Source organism: Gallus gallus, chromosome 14 (genome assembly GCF_016699485.2).
Source record: "Gallus gallus isolate bGalGal1 chromosome 14, bGalGal1.mat.broiler.GRCg7b, whole genome shotgun sequence".
In the NCBI taxonomy this organism is placed as follows: domain Eukaryota; kingdom Metazoa; phylum Chordata; class Aves; order Galliformes; family Phasianidae; genus Gallus; species Gallus gallus.
Window position 1 is genome coordinate 8,924,701 of NC_052545.1, and position 17,468 is coordinate 8,942,168.

A 17,468-nucleotide genomic window follows, 5' to 3' on the forward strand; every position below is an offset into this window, starting at 1 on the left:
ATATTTAAGAGGAGAAATAATTCTCTGTTCACCTTATTTTATCCATCATTTTTGGACACATTTTTTTAGTTAAGTTGTGGACCAAATGACGTCTCTTTGTGGAGAAAGCATTGAGGAGCAGAGAGAAGATATGAGTTACATCTTTAAGTATGTAAACACACTAAAGAGAAGGAAGTATAACTACAAACTACAAAAGGAAGAGTTAGGTTGGAAATTGCGGATGAGATTTAAGGGCTGGGTTAGACACAGTTCCTAACAGCCACTTATCTGAGAGCATGAGAACAAAAGAGAATCTCAGTCAGTATGAGATATCTGGAGTATTTTTCTAAAAATTCCTCCTGGTCAAAGGTGCTTCATCAACAGTCTTAACAGTTCTTACTCAGATCCCCTTAACTTGAGTAATAATGCTCCTCTTTTCCTCCTAAACGTGAATTTGACATGAAGAAAGAAACTTACAACTTTAGTTCAGTTTGGTGTATTTAGGACAAATCTGTAACTAAAGATGCTGGAATATGTTTTACACAGCTTTTTGTAAGAACAGATTGCATTATGTGCTACTTGTTAATTTCTATCCTTTTAAGTACTTACCAAAACTTAACTGGAATTTATCTCCATTTCAGCGTGAGCCTTTCTTGAATGGTAAATACCAGCCCTGAGGATGGAAGAACCTTTTTAGCATTCAAAATAAAATAGCTATTTGGATAGCAATAGTAGGGAAAGCAGTAAGTGCTAATGAGTTACGGTTCTGATGATGAAGGTAATGAAGCACACCTAGTATAAAAGGACAGCTTTTCACACAGAAACCTGAAGCCACAGCCATCAGTACAATGACAGGAAATTAAAATCTATCAGAAGATACCAGACATGACAATATCAGTTACCTAAAAATATATTAAAAAAAAAAAATCCTTGTCAGTAACAAAATTGCTTCTTCAAAAGCATTGAACCATAGCATGAATGCTATATGTTAAAGATAACAGAAGATCTTTTCCAGCTGAGGTCAGTACAAGTCAGCTTCTTTAAGAAAGCAGCACATCAGATTCGAACCCATGCAGGGGTGTCGCAGACTTTTTCTCCAGAACTGCTACCGAGCTGTTCAATGCATTCTGGAGAAACTAACCTCTTACCAGGGAAGTGCCCAACCCATAAGAGGTCTAAGAGAGAAATAAAACAGCCTTAAAAAAAAAAAAAAAAACCCCAAACAGAAAAGAAAGCATTTATCATTGTCTTGTTTTTATACTGGTTAATTTTTCCCTTATCAGTGTAGATAATGTTAGAAGAGAAAAAGTCTTCTTTGTATCTGCTTACCAGTTTCATAGTCTCCCTGCATGTCTTTAGTATCCCTTCTCAGAAGTCAGTAACCAAACCATGAAATGTATTCCTGCATCAAAATGAAGTAAAACGTTTATTAGTATTTTTATTGATTAGTCATAGAATAAAGTTGTACTGCTGTACAGTGTTAGAATAGAGTTGAAATGGCTCCTATAGCTGTTCACAGAGACCAAACAAACAGCTGGGCTCACGTGGGTATGCTGCTTTTAGGCACATAACATTGTTTTTTTCAGAGTTAGTTTGGTACAGCTTGCATGGACTTTGTTTTGGAACATTGTCGTGCTCTGCTTGTATTAAGAGCTGAAGTCAGAGCATGTGATGCTGGCACACAACCAGGGGTCCAACCATCTACTAACAAGTACTAGTTTTTATAGGACTCAGCTGTACCCTCAGGAACCCTCAGTTCATCAAAGCCGGAGCATAATTTACTGCATTCCAATGGTAAGAACTGAGTACAGTTTAGTATCATCACCACATGATCTCATAGCTGCAATCTGGAATGCACTTACATTTGCATTTAGCAATTGCACAGCTGGCTGAAGGTAACTGATGAGGGCCACAAGTGATAAAAGCATCAATAAGCCTTAAAACACAAAATCCTTTACTATTTCTCAAATTAGGCCTCTCAAGGTTGGTTTTTACCCGCACAGTGAGGCAGTGGGTGATGTGTTTCAGTAGTGGCGACAGAGGTGCGAAAGATAAGCTATATTCTAGACAGCTGTGCACAGCTGCCACACTACAAAATGAGGAGCACCTCCATCAGTTCATCCAAGTAGATTGGCTGATGGTGATGACCATATTGAAGAACAGTGTTTTATAGCTGAGAATTTGCTCTTTCGGAAAGTGTTATTATGCTCTGTTGTAGATTTCACTGAAATAAATAGGAGGCATTACTTTCAGAGCAACCTACTTGTTACCTACAACACACCTTTAACATCTCCAGCTGTACAAGTTCACAGCTGTTTCTGCAGAGCACACAAATTCTTATCCCCCAAAACCTCGTAGCAAAGTCGATGTTTTGAGCATTTATCCCAAGCTGACAAAATTCAAAAAGCACAGGGCCTCACATTTTGGCCAGATGAGTTCCCCAGCAAGGGGAGCTCAACAAGCCCAGACTTGTTTCAGTTATGGCCACTAATGCAGTGTGTGCGTTCAGTAATCTCTCCTCTTCAAGGTCCCAACAACCACACGCTCTAGAACAACACTGCAGCTCTGAGCTCCTGCTCTGCAAGGCAGGGCTAGAGGAGTCCTGTAACTCCTCTATGTATGCTGCCACACAACAGCAACACAGCTCTAGACAAACCCCCACTTTACTGGTCAACTTGAGACACAGGTTGAGATGCAAAAAAGGGAGAATTCACAGTACTCAGCAAGGTCCTGCAGCACCAAACAGCTCCTTCACAGAGACCCTGCAGCAGCCAGCACAGCTCTCCCTCCACCTGCCAGCAAACTCGGATGGAGTCACACCAATCACTACAAGTCCCTTCTTCAGAAGTTCAACATTCAGCTTTTTTTGCTTTGAGTTCCCAGGAAAGCACTTCTAAGGTGAACTGTTAGAAAAACATCCTGTCTTGGCTTCAAAACCTGAAGTTGCTGTCTACGAATGTCAACGCAGATCTTCTTGAAGCACTTTTTCAGTTAAGGGGTGGATCTCTCTCTGATCAACTGCCAAGCAACACTTATAGCTTCTTAATGATCAAATATGGAAAACTTCCCAGGGGGCTGGAACCAGCATGTGTGTGTGTTTTTAGTGAGATGAAGCATTATGATACAGGGCTTCTGCTCCTGCTTCAAGGATTTTACTGCCTAGCTAGAAAGCATCAGATGAGTTCACTTAGAATGAGCCTCAGGCTTTTGACATGAGAAGCATTTAGATGGAAAAGCATCTATCACTAGATAGAAGAAAAAGGCTGCCAGCCAGTATTGGACCACACGGATCATTTCTTTTAATGACCACAGTATTCCACAAGAGACTCTTCCCCAGCATTAAACCAAAGTATAAAATTTTGTCAAACTCCTGTATACATATACATTTGGCATCCCATCAGCAAAGTCTCAGAACACTCCTTTCCATTATACAACTGCATCTGCCAGGGCCTGGTTTGAAATACTAAACTCAAGGATGGAATTGCATCCCTCTCAAATCCAGCCCTTAATCTGTAAAGATCTTGCTTAAAGATCTACTTAAAAGATAGTGCTTAATTTCAGAAGGAAAGATAGACAAGCATGTATTTCACTTAACTAAAAACAGCATGCACCAGAACAAGAAAGGAAACCTTCAAACAGAAACATGCACTTAAGTACAGCAAGTCTTTGCGATGTGGTAAAAGTATTTGCATCTTGACCCTGTAGAACCTATTCCAAGGAATTCTGCACCACGTATCCTCAGTTAATTCCACTTCACTGGGACACACGGGTTATTACTGTACTACTTCCACTATTTCAGAAACACAAAAAACAGAGTGATATTTAAGATTATGTTTAGAGACATGAAAGTAAAGCTTACTGATGTGCTTATTACTGTAAGAGAAGACATGGATCAAGACGTTACTTCTAGCTATCATTGGGGTGGACCCATGGCCTTCTCCCATCGTCCCACACACAGTGCTTACCCAGCAGTGCGTTCTGTGAACAAACACATGGCTGTAAGTGACCGCCCACCCCACGCTCCTACCAACAGAAACCAATGGATGTAGGAGTGTGGCACACAAAGCAGCACAGATGAGTCACCCAGAAAGCACCAAGTGTGCCCTTCTCAGATTAACGAGGTTTATTCTGGCTGTGTACAAAGGGACTGTGAAAGAGGGAGCACTGTGATCTCTGCCCCATAGGAACAAATCCCTCAGGTAAACTCAGATCCTGCCTGTATGCCTCCTGTATGCTCCACAGGTAACCAGTTTGAAATTCTAAGTGCTGAGAATGGCTCAATGCTCCGCATAAAAATAAATAGAAACAAATTACACTTCAAATCTTTCAGGCAGAAGTATTCAGGGGATAACTCTGTGCAGCTCCTCCACCTCCAGGCCCCACATCTCCTCATGCACCGGGTTTTCGGAAAGATCCGTCATCTTTATTGCTCGGAGCACAGGCTCGGGGCTGCAGGCCCGCACCATCCCCATCACCATCACGTACTTCCCTAAAAGAACACGGAAGAAATTCAATTAACCCTCACGACTTCACTTTATGAGCGGGAGGAGAGGGAAAGAGCCCGCGGAAGCGGTACCTGCGCTGAGGCACGGCCTCCCCCGGGGCACGTCCTCCACCCCCAGCACGGTGAAGTGGCCGCTGCCGTCCCGCAGCCGGGCCGAGCCGCCGCCGCCGCGCTCCACCTGCAGCACGGTGCCCTGCATCCACACGGCCCGCAGGCACAGCGGCGCCCGGCCCGTCTCCGTCCGGCTCAGCCGCCACGTCCCGCCGGCGCCGCGCCCCGCGGCCCGCAGCTGCGCGGCCAGCACCTTCAGCGGCGGGCTCGCCGCCTCCCCCGCCATGGCGCCGCTCGAGGCGCGGAGGGACGGAAGGCGGACTGCGGCGCGCGACCGCTGAGGAAAAGAAAGGGCGGGAGAGAAAGGGCGGGAGAGGGCCCCGGGCCGCCGGAAGGGAGCACTGCGGCTGCGCGCGCTCCCGCAGTTCCGGCGCAAATGGCGGATTGGGAGCGCTGTACCACGTGACGTGCCGGGCCCGTCCTGCGCAGAGCGGCTGCTCGCCATGTTGCAGCGGCCCGCTGCGCGTCACGTTTCGGTTCTGTCCGCGCCGGACTCCTCTGCGTGCTGGAAATTAAACCGCAGCAAACAAATCACTCGTGTAAACGCTGGCTCGGGGGCTTGGATGGAGGGAGGCTGTTTTCTGCTCTCTGTAACCTCACCGAAGCGCTTTTTAAAAGCGTTTCCGCATGCTGACGTTCTGCGGGCCGTCCATGGCTCCGCGGTGTGGTCGCACAGAGCGCCGGGAGCCTTCAGCTCCGAGGCCCAAAGGCGTTTGGTTCCCGTGTCGATGCGGCAGGCAGGCGGAGCTGCTAGGCTTCGGTGCGAGGCGCTGAGATGTGTGGTTTCCTTTGGGTGGGCGGGTTGGCGTTTCGTTTAGAAAACAAGGGGGGCTAAAGCAAAGGGAAGCAGAAGGATGGGGCAGATGTGGGGGCCCGGTCCTCAGCTTGGGGAGTCCTGTGCTACTCGCAGAGCACGCAGTGTGGGTACGAATGCAGAGAACTGACTTCCTACAGCCGCTCTCCCTTAAAGCACTCCTTGCTCTCCATTGACACAGCCCCTGTTTAAAACACCCGGCTCGAAGTACCAGAATACAGCAAATGACCTTTTTTCCCCGCTCGCCCGCTGTGCTATGCATTATTTATTCCAAATGCCTTTCCTCTGGGGGCGCTTTCTGCTTGGAGACGTCCTGTAAGTGGGCCTTCATTCCCTTTATAGTGCGAGGAAGCAGTTTTGTTACCGTTTACAGTAAGAACAAAAGATAATCTTAGTAATAACAATAAAAACACCGCCGTCCGAGTACGGCCATTTCAATACAGAATCGTGTAATCTGGCCATCAAACCATGTGGCTTACAGGAACAGAAAGGCATTAGATGGTTACTGTATATGAATGCAGAATTTGAGCTGGGCTCGCTGCAGGAGGAGGTCTGTAATTGATGGCCCTGAGCTGCAGTCACTTGACAGCATCAATATTTTAGTTTCACATAAAAAAAAAATAATTGTGCCAAATATTGATAAAAGTATTGTATTCCTATTTGCTACCATATAATAGGAGGGTCTAATGCTTATTAAGCCATTAATTCTACGGATGAAGGCAAGACCCCTACAAAGTGTAGTAAGTAGGAGAGACTAAGACGTCCCTTTTAAAAGATTTTCATTAGAGAAACTGTTCGAAGAAGGGCAGAAGTACTGCCAGGCTGCACTGACTAATGGGTTTGTTTTCCAAAACCAGAAAATCCGTTCCTTTCAGTGAAAAGCAAAAGTTACACAGCACTGTGTGCAAAGTTCCTAGCAGAGAGCTGGCTCAGCACAGACGTGTTCTGAGCTGCAGGAGGAATGCCTGTTGTCTCAGCAGGCAGTGCTTCTGGAGGCGATCCCACAGCAATCACACTCCGTTTAGTGGCAGTGGAGGAAGCTCATCACGCTGTTGGAAAAGGCTCTGAGTTGGTGGCCAGCAGGCTGTAAATCTGGATTAAATCTGCTTGCATATTCTGAGGGCGTGCAGGATGAGACAGAGTTTTGGTTTGTGTGGGTTAGAAAGGTCTCGGTCTTCTGCCTGCTGCTGCAACATGTGCTTTCTGAAGAAGTAGTCTTCAAGGACATTGCTCCTCATGCTGACATGCACATGAGAGGTGCTGGCACAGCATGAGTAAGGAAAAGGTCAGACTATGCAAAGATAAGATAGTCCACAACGCAGCAGGCGCCAGGTCTCTGCTATTTTGCAGTCTCCCATCCTATCTGAAAAAGTTTTACAGAGCTCTGTCCTACTCCCTTGATTAATGTCTACAGAAAAGTTTCTTTCATTTTCTCAGTGTCTCTTTCCTACTACTGAGAAGTCCCTAACGAGACTTCCTGCACAGACAAGGAACAGTCAAGGTTCACCTTTAAGAGATTTACCCAAGCTGATGCTTATTTTCTTATAGTGCACACAAAGCTATATGAGACAATATCAGGATTATAACGTTCAGTGGCTTTCTGTGTTTGTTTTGTACCACATAAAGGTGCGAAGTGGATTTGCTGACACACCGCTCCACGAAGCCTGGAAAAACATCCTCATCATTCGGGTTTTTTTAGGCTGTCTCATCATCACTGAACTTAAATTAATGACTTTAACGGATGACTGGGTTGGAATTAACCTGTTGATAATCAGAGAGATTTCCCTCCCCACCTTGAACTCCTGCTGCGTGTAATTTGTACTTTGGGTCTGACTGGTCTGACATACAGATGCTGAAGTGTGTTTCACCACTGATTTCAAAAGACCTGGAGACAGGCAAGTCATCAGCTGACACAGGCAGACTCCAGCTGTGTCCTGCCCAACTGTAGTTAGAGGTAGCTCTGAGTACGTGGCACTTCAGAGGTGACTTGGACAAGGCAATGAGAGCCTTCATCCATGAGCTGTCATCAAAACACTGCTAATAGCAACAACAGTCTGGGCTCTCCCATGGCGATGTGCTGCCAAAACTGTATGGAAGTCACTCCAAGGTAAATATGAACTAACTTTGTGGCAAGTGCTATCAAGTAAATTAGTAACTAATACCTTAGTAATGTGCCCTCCTGTGCTCTTTTTGGAGAACCTAGTACACTTAGTGGAGTCAGTGGAGGATTGCACTTTGTGCATGGCAGAGGGGGAAAGCATCTGGCTTAAGCACCTCTGCAGAGAGGGTATAAACCTTAGCTCATACAGCCAGCCTTAACATGAGAAATAATTTCATTGCTCTTGCCATCATGCAAACTTAACCAGTTCCAGTCACCATGCGTTGCCTATGGGCAATGAAAACAGTGCAAAGTTATCCAGCTTAGCTGACTCATTTCAGTTACAAAGAATTCTTAGAGGAAATGTTTAGAGAGCTCCAGTCATGTTCTGCAGAAGTGGGCGTTGCCTCTTTGTGCCCTTCCATGCTATAAATGCTCTGGTCAGTAACTGAAACACATCCACGTTCCGTGGAAAAGGATCTTGACATGGTTAAAAAACAAAGAAGGAATTAATCTTAATCACGCTATTTACAAGTACTACTCACCGCCTCAGAAATAATCTGTAAAGCTGGCTTCCAGATGGGCTTATTTAAACTATTGCATTAACATAAAAATAACTCTTTTTAAAACAGGCAGTGTGGTGGCATCCACTGTGTTAGGTGTTAGTACAGACTGAAGGGAAGCCACTTCCAGGGAGACCTCAGTGGTTCAGACTTTCTGACTCCACTGCACTTCATAAAAATATGGACCTTTAGGAGAAGCTTAACAAGACTGGAGAGCCCATCAGCACTGTAGGTGAATACAGATCACAATACCCTACCTTGACAGCTGCAGGCCTTCTGTAAATACTCTGCCATTACCGCCAGCATCCAGCTTATCCACTGGGAGTGAGGACAGAATCATCTTCCTAAAGAAAAGCAACCAGAAGAGAGGCATTTTCTTTCCAGAATCATCAAATCATATATGGCAAATACTAGAAAAATACGTAGAGGCCAGCGAGGCTGCAAAGTTACAGCCAGTATGGAGCATACATTAGTGTGACTCTGCAGTGTCCAAGGCCTGCTCAAAGGGTCATGAAATAACTTTCTTGTGCCTGTAGGGAGAGGTAAGACTTTGGAAAACTATCCAGTTTTCAAGCAGGACAGGGTTTTTTCTTGGGTCCAATCAAAGCAACCATCTTCTCCTACAAGCATTACCGTGTTTAAACTGAAGGCATGAGAGCCTCGCTGCCACCGGTCATGTTAATTTAAATTAAGAAAAGGTTAGAACAGGATTAAAAGCAGCCGAGTTTTAAAATAATGACTGAAGAATTGTATACCAGTCTCACACTCAGCATGCACCTACGTTCGTTCAGGAAAGTAGTTTAACATCGAGCTCTTGGAAGAGGAAAGTGAGCTTCCAAGGGGTCACGGCAATCCAGAGCGGAAAATACTCACATCTCTTTTGCTGTGTGAGGGAGGATTTTGCAGAGTCTTCAGGAGACGGACATTAAGCAGAAAGGAGGATTGGGGGCAGCTGCAGCTCACACAGCCAAGCAGAGCAGTCAGCTGTGCATTATATGCTTTCTAGTCACTGAAAATTTGTAGAAAAAGTGAATACCCCTCACTATTCTCTGTGCTTTAGCCAATATTTTGTAGTTGTACCCCCATCTTAGAGTATCAAGTGAAACTATTTTTTTTTTAATCATGGAGTTATCACCTAAGTAACTAAACATGGTGCCTTTCTTTAAATAAGCAACTTTTGCTCTGAGATTAGAGCATCTCCATGCAGCACGTCTGCATTGCTTTTCTATGAAGCTAAAGGCAGCTCGTCCTCTAGCAGCCCTCTAAACTAAATAACAAAACGGGGACTTGAAATTCAAAGACAGTGAAAAATCAGAAGATGATTCTTCAGGGATTCGATTATATTGAAGCCAGTAAATTAGCAAGCTTTCAGCCTGTCACGAAAAGCAGCAATTGATGATAAGGGCAAAATCAGGATGCCTTATTTTCAAAACCCGAGGAGCCCATAAAACCACACTTGAAGTAGTGAATTCTGCTGCAAAATCCGACAGTGCTTGTTTACTCCAAATAGAAACTGTCATTGCTTTAAGAGCCAAATAAGAAACATCAGCTCAGGTGGACGGTATCTGTTTCATGGAAATGTCACATAGCATGGAGTGACTGCAGAGCAGGCATGAAGATGTGTGTATGCTTTTGCTTGCACCTTTGGAGTTTTGAGGGTTCAAACATCAAGCATTTATATTCAAATAATTACAAATATTGTTGAAGAATATTTGAAGAACTGTCGCCATGCTACAACTTGAGCTGGTATGAAGGTCAGGCAATAGACACTTCAGAAAAACACAGCAGACAGCTGTGGATTTGCAAGGCAGAGTTCATCAGATTATGCAGGCTTCATTACCAGTTACAGGGCCATTTACAAGAAACGTGCAAGGTGAAAGTGAAAGGTGCAGACTGGTTTCCTTTCATGTCCACATATCTCTGTGTGGAATTGGCTATACTTATATCTTGATTCTTTTAAAACACAACGCTGCAATTACTAGCAAACAGACTTCACATGTAGATTAGATATTTTTCACTTTCACTGTTTACATAGATTTTAAGGCAGAGGGAGAATTGTCTTCTCCTATTTGAACCTATGCTTTGACAGAGACCCTGCTTTATTTGCATTCTGGTGCCTCTGACCCTCCCTTTGCTGGGAATTCAGGGGTTTTGGTCCACTTCAGACCATGAGGACCCCAGCAGTCCCCAGTGGGACTAAGGAGGCTGGAGTGCAGTCAGTAGGGCTTTCATGCTCTGTTAATTGATGCAATCCCTTTTACACTCACTTCTGTCATGTCAAATAATTGGGTGAACATCTCCTTTGGTTAGCAAAAATATTCTCCAGGCCCTCTTTGTTGTTGTTGTTGTTTTGTTTCTGTTCCCCTCCCCCCCCCCCCCCTCCATTGTTAACTGTGGGGGAAACCATTTTGTTAACTAGATTAACCATGCTGATTAAAGGAATTTGTATTTCAGGGCAGACTTTTTTAAATGTGACTGGGCTGGCCCCAATCACTTTCCAGTTCCACCTTTCCTGATAAAATTAAGTATTTGTGTATATAGGTTAGATTCAACATATATAATGTGTATAGAGGTCATAAAAGACATTGGCTGGCTCAGCCTTCCTGGGTTTTAAGTAACTTACAGAATCAAGGCTGGGAAGGAAAGTCCTTATTAAGAAAGCCCTTAAAGCTTATACTCATAGGAGTGAGCATTTAAATAGTGGCACATTTCACACACAGGTGGCAGTGTTCACTGAATGCCCTTTTTGTTTGAGGCTGCTTTTTCTTCTGTTTCTTATAAATGTAATTGTACTATCCTGCATTCTTGCTGGACGCATCAGCTGGGGAGAACAAATTCCAACCAAAGGAAATGGAACTGAAAGTAATTAGAGCATTTTTTAAATTCTCCCTGTAAAATTAATGTGTAAAACACATAGATGAGTTTCTTTCTAAAGGCTGCATTTCCCAGCCTAAAACTATAGCCCTTGCTCCACCAGTGCTTCTGCAATCTTTATCACACAGCTGTGGACTGTTACTCACTGATAGTATTTGTAAAGACTTGCAAAGTCAGGAGAAAGGTAGAACTGTGTTGTTCTTACAATGTGAGGAAAGCTTAAGTTTCTGTTCTTGAATTCAGAGGAATTTGCATGTTTTGCAAGTTGCAATTTACATTATCTTGAAATCTCTGATCTGTAATCATGCATTAAGCTGCGTGAAATTCCTGGTACATGAGTAGGAAAGGATTTATTATTGCTTTGTTTCATTAGTGTAAAGCAACAGATGCTTTAGGAGAAATGCTTTCATCTTTCCCAGTAGCCATCTCTCATCCAAGCACGTACTGAACAATGAGTTCCTATCATGGCTTATCATTTGTTGTGTTTCATTCACACTGTTACATTATCTACACGTGTCTAAATATACAGCACCTCATTTTAATAGCTCAAAAGTCCTATCTCCTTGTGGCAGCTCTATAAGTAAGCAGACTACGCATTTCAGAAGGTGAGAAGGGGCAGGTTCCATGCAGGCAAGCCCTGGCTGTCCATCCTGCTCTGGTAGAAGCTGGAGAGCTTCTGGAGAGCTGCTGCCTCCACTTCCCACATCTTACCAAGTGCTACAGCTTGAACTCCCAGTTTGGCCTCTGTGGAAGCAAATAAGCTGTGATCATGGAAATATAAGGTTCCTGTGAAAGTGAGATGAGACATCTACAATGCAATTGCAGACCAAGAAAGCTCTGAACTTTGTCTAAGCTTGGCCAAATGCCTCAGGAGGAAGGAGAGCTCCCCCACCCCACGTTACAGAGCAGTCCCTGATCCTGCACTGCGTGGGAATGAAGTACTTCTTGCGTCTCTCCCCCTCTCCCTCTCTCTTCCTTTTATTCCTTCATTGCTCATAGACCCTGCAATAAAACTATCTTTTTTCACTCTGCTGCAGTTATCAAGAACCAGATGACTTAAAACCTGGGAGGCAATGCAGCTGCATATTTCAGCAGACAGGAAATACTGCACTCACAAAACGTTGCAAATGCATAAATAGGACTGCTACGACAGGAGCAGCCTTGGTTCTGTGCAGAGGTTAGATACAAATTCTAAGCACAAGTTTGGTTTTTTAACTTCCCTAGGACTTCTTTCTGGGCCAAACCTGTTGTTAATTTTAGCATTTATTGGCTATTGTAGCTAAGACTGAATACTCATTTAAACTCACTGGGATACGAGTTGTACTTACAGTATATTCCAGGAAACTGTAGCTTACATTTTCATCTGAAATACAATGACATGCAAAGCGTTTTTAACATACGACACAAATGCATTCTGTTTTTCTTTCTCTTTGCTTTACAACAATTTGATCTTTACAGGACAATCGTCACTACTTTTGCAGACCGAAAAACAATCTCATCCCTTCAGTGACTTCGTTAGAAACATTTTCTTTCAATCATCTTTTAAATCCACCAGTTTTATCCAGTAGTTGACCAGTGAGATCACTTGAGAATTCAGGCTTAGATCACTTCCTGGCACTGAGACTCAAGCACGTGCTTGTCAAGCTCATCTTGAAGAGATGACCTTGCCACAAGGCTATAGAGGTAAGCACTCTTTGGTCTCGTGAACTCACTTTAGTGCACAAAAAGGCATTCAAGAGCCACTGAGCTACAGACAGAAAGAATGGGACTTTCCTTTAAGCCTGCAGGTTTAGGCATTGATTTGAGAGAGGTGAGGCACTGAGTCCTGGCTCAACTTCAAATACCACTTATCTAATAACAGCTTAAAGAACGATATGTAACAGCACTCCGAGGAGACACCAGAAATACAGTATTTCCCACTCATAGGTGAGTGCTCAAGTTGTTAGGCTCCGAGTCTCCCCTGGCTAACAAATATTCATTGAGATTTGTTCCCTTTCATTGAGAAGAGAGCTCTGCTTAGCAGTTAGGACACCTTCCAGAAAGGGGAGGACTCAAAGTTTGACTGTCATCACGCTAAGCAGGGCAGAAATCTCAGTTTTCCATACACTGATCACCTGCCCCAGCAACATTCTCTCAGCTTGCCTAATTTTTTAAGGACTGCCATTCTTCAAAGACCTGATTTTGAAAAACAGAACTCTCTAAACCTTTGATTAATGGGTGTGAGCTCAAGAGGGAGAAAAGTTTCAGACATAGCCCTGGAGGCGGTAATTCCTTACTGGCTGTTTGCATGGCATGCTGGCTGCTTTGGATCTCCTTTCAGAGAAACTCAGCTCTCCATGTGCACTGCAGAGGACGACAATACTGGTCCAGTGCCTCATCTCAGGAGCTTCACAATTCTATGCTCAGTGTTGTGCACACACCTCTTTTCTGGCTTTTAGCCTCATTAATTAAAATAAGGTCACCAGCCAATCTGTTTTAGAACAGGGCTTAAATCCACGTCTTTTTAGTTCTAATATAGTACTCGAGTGACTAGATTGTCTTCCCTCGCCAGGCCTGTTTCCCAATCTGTAATTAAAGAGATGGCCCCTGCAAAAGGCTTTGTCATACACAAATGAAAAGCATGATTTAAACAGCAGCTAGTATTGTTTTTCACCTGGTGAACTTCCTTTGTCACACCTAGAGACAAGCAAAGCAGGTTTCCAAAGTTTGAATTGCCCTTGAAAAGCATATCTACTTCTGGGATTCATATTCTTTTATTTCCTGTATTGGTGTACTATGCAAGTACACACTGACTGCATGCAATGAGATCATTGGCAAAAGATGTAAATAATACATAAGAGAAATAGTGGGAGTGAAGAAAGTGGGCACTGTTGAGGAGAATTTAGATGATAAAATAGCGAGATGGCAGACTGACTGAATACTCATTCAGATGTAGGGACTTGAACATATTTGCAGTGACCACCCCAACTCGTATTTGAATCTCAACCCATGAGATAATGATAGGTAATAGAAAGACAGTAATGATCTCCTGAATTCAGCTATTTTGTCAATAATGAACTGTAATGCTTTTACTGGACGTCTTCAGCATGCAGGGATGAAAACATGATGGTTCCATCCAGCAGAGGGGGCTTGGCAGCAAGTTTTTTTGAATACAAATCCAAGTGATTTCTTTGGAAACTGAATGATATTATAACTAAACTGACTTTTATAGGAACTTGCATAGTATTAAGGATAAAAGCAGAACTTTCTGTGAACAAGAGACACACATATAAACAGACGGAACACAAATTGAGTGTCTTTCTGGTTAATTTTGTTTCCCTTTCTTTTCATTGTGGCTTTCCTATTTCACCAGAAAGCCCTCTCAGTCATAGCTGACAGGCACAGTGCACAAGAGAAACAGGTTTTTCTCCTAATTCCTTTGAAAATCTGAGTCCAAGTTCCTATTAAATCTGTCCCTGCAAACTACTTCAATATACATACAAGAGAAAAACAGAAGACAACTCTGAGGGAAGCTCAAGGTGGAAAGTTTTCCAAGCCATCACAGAGCTGTGGGTCTGAAGGCATGCCATGTCATCCAGGGGTTCAGGACATTGCAGCACTGTTACTGAATTATTTTAGGCCACGTGGAATTTTAGACTGGCAACTTCACAATACAGTGATTTCAAAAAAGTGCATGCACTTCGCAGTCATGGTGTAAAGAAGCCCATTCCAAGTTAAAGTTTAATGTCAAGTTGCACACGGTATTACGACGAAAGAATGCCACTCATTAAAAATGGGCTGCCTACTCCTATTCCTGGCACAATTCCTATTTTTTCATGGTTAATTACCCCCAGACCTGCTTCTTTGCTCCATTTCCATTCACTCAGAAGGAAAGTGCAGGGAGGTGCATGCTTGAATACTCGGGAATTTTACTAACTTTATTATCTCTTATGAAGAGAGTGAGCACTTGAATGGCACTGCTGAGTGCTGCTCAAAATCTGATTCATGTATCTCTAGTGGGAACTAGCCACCAGTTTTAAGGACTCTGGCAGAGGTAGTTATTTTCATCTCTGTGGCTCCAGATTCTAGTAAAGGAAATATTGACAGCGATGTTGCCCTAAAGTAACCTGAAGTGAAATTCATCCCAGAGGTAGCAGAAGGTGCAAGTGACTCACCGCGGCTGACAGGGGTGCAGTGCTCTCCGTCGCCGACATGAGTACGGGCCGTCCCGAGCACAGCAGCAGTCACTGCGTCTTGCAGGGACGCAGGTGGGTGCAGCGCTCTGCAGCAGCCCAGGCTCTGCCTACTCACCCAACTCCGGTCATTCTGGTAAGCTCTTCTCAGAAAGCAGGATCTCGGCAGCCGCTCTGTGTTTGTGGGGTACTGGGGCTGCTACCCACGTGGCCCAGAAATTTTCCTTAAGTACTAATATGCTTAGTATAGGAGTGTGTGGGGGAAGAGAAGTAGAATTCGAGTCACTTGGTGAAATAAAATGCAGAAATTAGAATCTCTGCGTGGAAGTGGATGTACTGTGCTCACAGTCTGCATCGCTGTATTTCTGACAGAAGAAAGTGCTGAACTACAGGGGCTCTGGCAGTGTTTGTCCTCAGGCCCCCAACCAAGAGTCATGCACTCCCAGTGCTGCCCTTACCTTTTGGCTGGCTCCCTTCTCAGTGCCCCGTGCCACACACCCGCTGCATCCCTCACCTCTGCCCTCTGCTCCTTCCTGGTGCCAGCTCCTTGGGTATTCCCTCCTCGGGGGCTCTAGGTGAAAACTCTGACTCTTGCTTTTCAGTTTGGAGCATTTCAAAACATACCAAACCCTCCACAGGTCGCAGCTGTGAGTGCAGCAAAAGATTTCTTGCCTGAGGAACAGCAACTCTGTGGTGGCTTTCATCAAACAGAATGAACCGCATAGCACTGTTGGGTGCCCTACTGGTGGGGACTGAGGAAAAGAGGATAAAAGTGGGTCCTTTTGGGAATTTGCAAGAAAAAATGAAGCCACTTAGATGTTAATGACCCGAGTCAAAGTACAAGGAGCCTGCACTTCCCAGAAAGGAAGCTCAGTAACGGAACCACAGATATGCTTCAGATACTGAACAGAAAGCTGGAGAAGGTAGACAGTTCTCAGAACAAAAACCAAAACTGCCTGAAGTATACGTTACTGGGGACAGAGAAAGAAAGTAAAAGACAGAGAGCATCTTGAAAGTAAAAGAAGTGTTAAGCAGTAAAAAGGTATCAAGCAGAAAATTCAGGAAGCAATTAATAAGCAGCAGGCTGGAAGGCAGAGAAAAGCAGAGCGGAGTCAATTTTCTAACCTGGGACACTGGGATTTGTTCATGCAGGGAAAGGTCAGATGGGGAGAGAGTCCCAGCAGAATGTGGAAGAAGCCAATACAGAATTGGCTGAGACTAACACAGGAAGTATGAAAAAAAGAGAAGAGAGAATTAGGAATGTGAGCTGGAGGAGATGAGACAGGCTAGAAATGAGAGAGGAGAGAAAGAAGTGACAGAACAAATACTGCATGGGATAAGGAAGGGAAAAGAACAGAACAGCCCATTCTAGCTTAGCTGATGGGAACTGCAGATCTCCCAAATCTGCTGTATTTATTGCCAATGCAAAGTGTAAAGCTTTGTGGGTACAGAACTTTTTGCATACAGAGGCAACCATCTGCACAGGTTAAAAACAGACTAAAGGGAGTGTTATCTTAAATGACAGAGGAAGTATCAAAGCTATGAATGCAGAGGAGTAAGGGGATGACATCTGACAGCTTCAAATATTCTTGGGCAGGTGAGACCCTAGAAGCTGCTGACCTAGAAGCTACTCAGCATTGCTCTTGCTGTTATTTTGGCAAGGGCATGGCTTCTTCCAGCTTGGATCATCTTTCTGAAGATGCTAACTCTTTGAAGGAACAGTACATACATTAGAAAATGCGTTATAACCAAATACTTCATCATCTCCCATCCATTCAGCATATTCAGAAGTTCCATCAGTTCTACAATAAGATCATTACTTTAAGACAACAAAAATATTGGCCATATTGTCAGTCTTTTTCCTCTATGGATGAATAGAGCCCCTCTTGATATGGTGCAAAAAGAGAAGTAGAAATACCCAACTAGAAAGGGTGTCTGTGCTGAGTTCCCAGTGACTGCAATGGCTGAGTCACAGTGGGGTTCTTGGACATGCTGGGGAGTTTTGGCAGGAAACCGCCTACCACTGTATTTACAGCTCCACTTCAGCTACGCCATTCGACTCAGCTCAGTACATGATTTTTATCACTCTGGATGTTGGGGACGCATTTGCACAGAGACACTTTCCAAAAAGCCACATGTGTTCAGTGCTGGATTTTGGTGAGGTTTCCACATATTCACTTCAGATGGAAGAAGTACTTCCCCTTCTCTCCTTTTACCCTCAGTATAAAGTAACTTTTCTCCATCCACTCTGATGTCTTTGAGTCATACCCGGCATGCATGCATGCTTTTCATTGCTGAACTCTGTCGTGGTTTCATAGGATATACCGTACCAGCACAGGCTCCTACTGTAGCA

At 44.0% G+C, this 17,468-nt stretch overlaps 1 protein-coding gene across 9 annotated transcripts in view; it reads right to left on the reverse strand.

The window, feature by feature from the left end:
• The window catches only part of RMI2 (RecQ mediated genome instability 2), a 75,287-nt gene that overhangs the window by 12,664 nt on the left and 45,155 nt on the right, over window positions 1–17,468 (reverse strand). For 2 of the 9 annotated variants that reach the window (XR_005839734.2, XR_006931456.1), the window contains exons 2-6: window positions 8,327–8,413; window positions 4,556–6,668; window positions 4,294–4,468; window positions 1,309–1,381; window positions 589–652 (exon numbers count right to left, since the gene is read on the reverse strand). Coding sequence is in view for 2 of the 9 variants with exons in the window: in XM_015294232.4 (XP_015149718.2) it covers window positions 4,320–4,468; window positions 4,556–5,039 (633 nt within the window). In the remaining 7 variants the exon portion in view is untranslated. 9 annotated transcript variants of the gene reach the window in all.